At 45.3% G+C, this 7,769-nt stretch overlaps 1 protein-coding gene across 4 annotated transcripts in view; it reads right to left on the reverse strand.

Annotated features, from left to right (window-relative positions):
* The window catches only part of myo5aa (myosin VAa), a 223,387-nt gene extending 218,844 nt beyond the window's left edge, over nt 1-4,543 (reverse strand). For all 4 annotated transcript variants that reach the window (XM_072278217.1, XM_072278216.1, XM_072278215.1 and 1 more), the window contains exon 1: nt 4,282-4,543. In XM_072278217.1, the coding sequence (XP_072134318.1) occupies nt 4,282-4,308 (27 nt within the window). In that variant the 5' untranslated portion in view covers nt 4,309-4,543. The remainder of the gene's footprint in view (nt 1-4,281) is intronic.
* Nucleotides 4,544-7,769: the final 3,226 nt, after the last annotated feature.

Below are 7,769 nucleotides of genomic sequence, written 5' to 3' on the forward strand. Positions count from 1 at the left end.
CCCCTCTGCCATCCGATTTCTAAACAGATATTGAACCCATGAACACTACCTCGCCGTCTCCAACGGGATCCCACCACCAAGCACATATTTCCCTCCCCCTGATTTCCTGCAGGGATCGCTCCCTATGCGACTCCCTTGTCCATTCATCCCTCCTGGCACTTATCCTTGCAAGCGGAACAAGTGCTTCACCTGTCCCTTCGCCTCCTCCCTCACTACTATTCAGGGCCGCAAACAGTCCTTCCAGGTGAGGCGATACTTCACCTGAGAGTCTGTTGGGGTCATCTACTGCATCCAATGCTCCCATTGTGGCCTCCAGCATATCGGTGAGACCCAACATAGATTGGGAGACCACTTTGCCGAGCACCTACACTCCATCCACCAGAAAAAGCGGAATCTCCCAGGGGCCACCCATTTTAATTCCACTTCCCATTTCGACACGTGCACAGCCTCCTCTACTATTGCAATGGGGCCACACTTGGGTTGGAGAAGCAACACCCTTATATTCTGTCTATGTAGCCTCCAACCTGATGGCATGAACATTGATTTTGTGAACTTCCAATAATGCTCCCCCTGCTTCATCACTCCCCATTCCCATTTCCTCGTTTTCTTTCTTCCATGGCCTTCTGTCCTCTCCCATCACGTCCCCCCTTCTCCAACCCTGTGTCTCTTTCACCAACTTCCCAGCACTTTACTTCTCCCCTCCCAGTTTCACCTATCACCTTGCGTTTCTTCCTTCCCTCCCCCACCTTCTAATTCTGCCTTCTCCTTTAGTCCTGATGAAGGGTCTCGGCCCTACGACTCTTTTCCATGGATGCTGCCTGACCTGCTGAGCTCCTCCAGCACTTTGTGTGTGTTGCTCGGATTTCCAGCATCTGCAGATTTCGCCTGTTTATGATTCAACACTACCTCACTACTTTATTATTTCTTTTTCTGCACTACTTATTTAAATATATATTATACACATAAACACACGGGGTAATTCACAGTTTCTTCTCTATTATTATATATTGCTATGTACTGCTGCTGAAAAGTTAACAAATGTTACTACGTATGTTGGTGATATTTAACCTGATTCTGATTCATTATAGAATCTAGCATCTGTTGCTGATAGGCTGGAGGTCACCAATTCCGGTTTTCACTCTCCCTCCTTGATAACGCCGTCACATTCACAACCCTCCATTCCAAGGAACAGTTCCACAACGTACAGAATTCTAGAAGCTGATAACCAGTGCAAGCAGGGAATTTCATTGCATTCCGGTGACAGAAAACTAATCTGAACCTGAATCACACAAAATGCCGGAGGAACTCAGCAGGTCATTTGGCATCTATGGAAGTGAATAAACACCTGGCGTTTCAGGCCGAGACCCTTTCTCAGGAAAGGAAGAGGGAAGGTGCCCGAATAGTCAAGATAACCGCAGGAATTGGTAGATTTATAAAAAGTGTTATTAGACAGTTTGGAGATCGAGAAAGGGGAGGGAGGTGTCTGAAATGGACCCAGTGAATTTAAGGGCAGGGTAAAAGTTGGAGGCAAAGTTGATGAAATTGACGAGCTCAGCATGGGTGCATGAAGCAGCACCAATGCAGTTGCCAATGTAGCACACGAAGAGTTGGGAAGCATTACCAGTGATGGCTTGGAATATGGACTGTTCTACTTAGCCAACGAAATGGCAGGCAGAGACGGGGCCAAACGCATGCCCATGGCTACCCTTGAGTCTGAAGAAAGTGGGAAGAGCCGAAGTTATTGAGGGTGCGGTCCAGTTCTGGCAGACGGAGGACAGATGAAGCAGGAGCAGGCAAAGACCATGGGCCTACCCAGTCAGGTTGTGGATCTTAGACAGGAGGTAGAAATGAGCAGTGAGAGGTAAGGAAGCTATGAGTTTGGTGGCAGTGGATGGAGTTCTCTAGAGCTGATGAGGTTAGGGATGATGTCGGAGACAATTTTCTAATGGGATCACTTTCAATGCATAGATAAGAGGAGGTACCTCACCTCCGCCAGGTAGAAGTCAGCCTGCCACACTACAACACAGCCTCTTTGTCTGCGGGTTTCATGATAAGGTTTGGGCTGCTACTGAGAGAGTGGAGGGCATTGTTTGGTGGGGGTACCTTCCCTGAGTACCCCAACCCTCCCCCCTAATCCGTGCAGTGTCTTCAGCATTCCATCTGACATTCCCCTCTCTGAGCCAGAACATTCTGTCCTCAGAAAGAGTCTTAATAACCCTTGTCCCCCTTTGACCACACCTCAGTGAGTCTGTGCCCACCATGATACCTATGTAAAATTGTAGGATTAGTTTGTGAAGCACCTCTACTCTAATTTCCCAGTAGCCAAACATTTTAATTCCTGTCCCCATTCCCATTCCAACATGTTGGTCTACGGCTTCCTCTTTCACCATGATGAGGCCACTCTCAGGGTAGAGGAGCAGCATCTTATATTCTGTCTAGTTAGTCTCCAAACTGACAGCATACACAGTGATTTTTCACTTCCGATATAAAAGAAATTCCCTCCCCTTCTCTCTTCCCCACTCTGGCCTCTTACCTCTTCTTTTCACCTGCCTATCACGTTCCCGCCCCCCCCGTGCCCCTCCTTCATCTCTTTCTCCCATGGTCCACTGTTCTCTCCATTTGATTCCTTCCTCTCCAGCCCTTCACCTTTCCCACCCACCTGGTTCCACTATCAACTTCTACCTCGCCCTCCTTCCCCTCCCCACACCTTTTTATTCTGGAATCTTCCCCCTTTCTTTCCAGGCCTGAGGAAAGGCCTTGGCCCAAAATATTGACTGTTCATTCATTTCCACAGATGCTGCCTGACCTGCTGAGTTCCTCCAACATTTTGTGTGTGTGGGGGTTGCTCTGGATTTCCTGCACCAACAAACCTCTATCTTACTATGAATCGAGGCTTCTGCTATCAGAGTCAATTCTCAGACACTGAGCATCAGATACTTGGGTCTTATCAGACTTACCAACTTCCCCAACAACGCCCTGTTCCTAATTCTAATTTCCATTCACTTCTTCATTCTTGCCAGATGCTTGCTTTTCTGGTATTTGAGGCAGGCCTTCATGTCTCTTACCATGAAGACAGGCTCATTCCCTTGCCATTACTGCACTCCCATTTCTCTCTAAGCGACCTGCTGTCCTCCTCAGTATTTCCCTTTTCTCACATGCCAACACTCTCATAGTCGATTTCTGTACTTCTCGTCAGTTTACCTTCTCCTTCATCAATTTCAAATCCTTTTTTCAAGAAAAAAATACTAAAATATATGTGGTTTCTTACATCCGTTTTAGAACTTCTCAAGTGTTTTAACAGCCAATGAAGAGTTTTGAAAAAGGTAGAGACTTGTAATGGAGAGTGGCCACCAATGACTCTGACCTAACCACCTATAAGTCGCATTACTCTTGTTTATTGAATACTAATAGTGGTGAGCTCAACACACCAAAGAACCTCTTGAATGCGTTGCTGATACTAAACACAAAGAAAGGTCATTGTCCCTGAGCGCTGACTGCCTCTCTCTCTACCGAGGATGCCTGAGTGTTTCCAGTATTTTCCATTTTTGTTCCAGTTCTCCCGATTTTACAATTTTCTTTTCGTTGAAACACAGCCAATGTATTGAAAGGGATGCAGCAATACATCAGCCGATCAACAATCAGATTAAGAAACATTTAGAAGAATTTAAACGTGATATGCGGTCAGAGTGGAAAGCGGATTTGCATTAACAACGTTCCTGCAAGCCTGACTGAAACCAGTCGCTCCCCAGCTGAATCAGCAGTCAACAGAGAGCCTTGCACCCGGCTACTGTTTCAAAACGGCCCAGCAAGCGGCTGAAAGCTGGCTTTAAGCGAGATGTAACTGACTGAGCTTCCTCTTTGGGTTGACAGCTGGACGGCTGGTGGGTGGCCTCGGCACTGAACGGCCCTGTTTTCATTTTTGGAGGCGGCGGGGGTGGAGAACTGCTCCACTTTAACGATGAAGGCTCCATGCACACGGCGCAGTAAACCACATCAGACTCCCCCCTTCCCTCAATTCACCACAGTCGGGGCCGCTCTCCGTCGCCCACTAAACGCAAAAGCACACACACTATCTAAATCAGGCTGCTGCAGTGACACGCAGAAGAACCGAGATCCTCCAACCATTGTTCTCTCGCCTTGCGCTGCACATTCTGGCCCCCCAGTCACCCATGTTCCGCATCAGAGCCGCAGTCACACGTCAAGCAAAATTCATCGACCACCGAGGTATTCCGGGACGGGGGTTTGGATCTCGTTCCCAGCAAATAAACTCAATGCCCTTACCTTGGTAAAGAGCTCGGATGCTGCCATTCTCCAGCGCGGCGTCTCCGCGGCTCCAGTGCCTTCCCCGGAAGAACCTGGCAGGGGAGAGGGGTGGTCGGCTGCAAGACAGCAACTACAGCGGCTTGCCTGGGAAATAAACGGCGCTCACCTCCACCCCGAACGTCAGCCCAAGGTACCAATCTCCATGTTACCTGTGTCAGTACCCTGCCCCCCGGCTGTGCATTCTGGGTATAAGGGAGACAGGCATGGAGATGCTTTCGAGCACAACTGAAAAAAAATCTGTGCTGAGCGTGCCTTCCGCCGGGAGCTGGCTGGTGAGAGAGCGCCACCGCAAGGAACACCAGCTCCCAGACAACGGGCGCACTCCGGGCCCCGGGCATCACATGGTGCGAGTCCGTGTGTAAAATATTAACATAGGTGAGACTGTACATTCAATTTGACCCCAGCTTAAAAGGTTGTAATGATACCTATCACAATGTAATGATATGGTTGAAATTCTGACCTGTTTGAAATTTGACTGGTAACTATAATTGGTTAAGCTGACAGCTGTTTTGCACACATGCAACTTATAAAACATACAAAAGAGGGAGAACGTTCAGCAGAAATTGTGCTTTATCATAATTTGGCTTCTGGTTTTCCTATATTGAATTAATTGAGCAACACGCATAAAAATTGCTGGTGAACACAGCAGGCCAGGCAGCATCTATAGGAAGCGGTACAGTGGACGTTTCGGGTCGAGACCCTTCGTCAGGACTAACGAAACGTCGACTGTACCTCTTCCTATAGATGCTGCCTGGCCTGCTGTGTTCACCAGCAATTTTTATGTGTGTTGCTTGAGTTTCCAGCATCTGCAGATTTCCTCGTGTTTGAATTAATTGAGGACTGATTTTTTATCACATGGGAAATAATAATTCAATATCCCCATATATAGGCACACTCCCCACGATCAATAAACACAAACTGAGCATGCGTCTGGGAGCATCCTCGACTTAAAATAATTTTGCCTCCTGCCAGCATGTCATTGCGGCCTTCACCAATAATTTCTAAATGGAAAATGCACAAATAAATAGCAAAATATACGTCTGTTTTCCTGATCAAGACAGTTATAAATTGACCTGGTGAATTGTTTTGCAAAATAAGTTTACCAAATAGCAGCAAAAACTAATTCTATTTAAATATTCAATTGCAACTTTAACAGTTAAGCAGTTGCATGAGGTTGTTTAATGTCAGGCAGTCAGGTGAATTTCCCTGAAGGTTTAAAGTTGATATAAACTAGCTTCTACTCCAGACTCGAGTCAACCTTACATTGCTCAATTTAAGGCCTAAACATACTTAGTCAGATCCTTATTCATGTTGCAATTGCTCATAGAGCCATACAGCATGAAAACAGACCACTCGGATGGCCCGCCACAACCATGCTGACCAATTTACTAAGGGACTCGAGGGGAAACAACATGCAACTCAATGCAAAGTCTTAAACACTGGAAAACTTCCAAAAGGAAATTCGATAAATACTTGGAAAAAGGAATATAAGGTGAGAAATTACAGGTGACAAAGCTGATTTGAATAGCTTGCTACTAATTTGAGTGGTGTGCTGTTACTTATAATGTTGTGATAGGTGACATCAGCCAGAAATAAATTATTTGGATAATTCCTATTTGACATCTGATGTTGAAACCACAGCCTATTTCTAGTTAAATAGCAAATTAACATCATTTTTGTTAATTTTCTGAATCTGGGTGTCATTGGAAAGATCAGCATTTCTAGCCAGTCCCAAAAAGTCCCTTGAAATGAGTGAGTCAATCATATATTCGCAGGGATCTGTGCTGGGACCGCTGCTGTTTGTAATGTATATAACTGACCTGGATGGAAATGCAGATGGGTGGGTTAGTAAATTTGCAGATGATACCAAGATTGGTGGAGTTGTTGAAAATGTAGAAAACTTGGCAAAGAATACAACACAATATAGATCAGTTGCAGTTATGGGCTGAGAAATGGCAGATGGATTTAACCCAGATAAATATGAGGTGTTGCACCTCAATAGAGCAAAGGCATGGAGACAGTACACTGTTAAGGGTAAGGCTGTACCAGTCAATAAAGTGGTTAGGAAGGCTTGCTTTTATTAGTTGAGGCATTAAGTTCAAAAGTCAGGAGGTCATGTTGCAACTTTATTAAACTCTGGTTAGGCCACGTCTGGAGTTTTGCATACAGTTCTGGTCACCCCACTATAGGAGGCTTTGGAGAGAATGCAGAAGAGCTTCACCACAATACTGCCCGGTTTAGAGGACATGTGCTAACATGAAGGGCTGGATAAACTTGGGCAACCCACATAGAAGTTGCTGGTGAATGCAGCAGGCCAGGCAGCATCTCTAGGAAGAGGTGCAGACGTTTCAGGCCGAGACCCTTCGTCAGAACTTCATTAGTCCTGACGAAGGGTCTCGGCCTGAAATGTCTGCATCTCTTCCTAGAGATGCTGCCTGGCTTGCTGCGTTCACCAGCAACTTTTATGTGTGTTGCTTGAATTTCCAGCATCTGCAGAATTCCTGTTGTTTGCGTGGATAAACTTGGGTTGTTTTCTCTGGAACGTCGGAGGTTGATGAGAGATCTGGTGGAGGTTTACAAGATTATGAGAGGCGTAGATAGAGTGAACAGAGATCATCTATTTCCCAGGGTTGAAATGTCTAATACCAGAGGGAATGCATTGAAGGAGGGGGATAGAATCAAGGGGGATGTGAGGTGTTTGTTCTATACTCAGGAAGTCATGGATGCCTGGAATGCGCTACCTGGTATGGTGGTAGAGGCTTTTAAGGGACATTTGGATAGATACATGGATGTAAGGAAGAAAGAGAGAAATGGATATAGTGTAGGTGTAGGTAGGAGGGATTAGTGTTTGGGTGTTTTTGATTTGCATTTTGGCTGATATGGCACAACATTGTGGGCTGAATGGCCTGTTCCTGTGCTGTACTTTTCTATGTATTGTATATGTCTGGAATCACAATTAAGCCAAATGATAGGGATGGCAGATTTCAACCCAACCTCCATCCCCACTGTTATGTTTTGCAACTTCAAGCCATTAAACTAATTCAAAGGAAAACACACGAGTCCAGAATGAGGTCTAACTTTGTGATTACTTTAAGCGAGGCATGCATGTATCATGTGGTAGTGTGATGACATATGCAATTCACATATTTACACACATAACCCATAATGAGTCATTTATAAGAAAAAATACTTAATCATCTGCAAGATTACTCAAGTATTATTGAAATATTAAATACACAACACTCCTCCCTGCTTAGCTATAAAGTCCAACTCAATAGACAATGCATATTAACTATACTCAGAGTATACTATATAATACCACTACTATTTCAAACATCCACAGCACAGTAATTTTTAATTTGTCCCATTTAGGCTGAAAGATTTAATTGCTATGGAGGCTTTCTTACTGTTATGGGATAATGTCTTTCCTGACAAGGGGGACTCCT

The sequence above is a fragment of the Mobula birostris genome, chromosome 14 (genome assembly GCF_030028105.1).
Source record: "Mobula birostris isolate sMobBir1 chromosome 14, sMobBir1.hap1, whole genome shotgun sequence".
NCBI lineage: Eukaryota > Metazoa > Chordata > Chondrichthyes > Myliobatiformes > Myliobatidae > Mobula > Mobula birostris.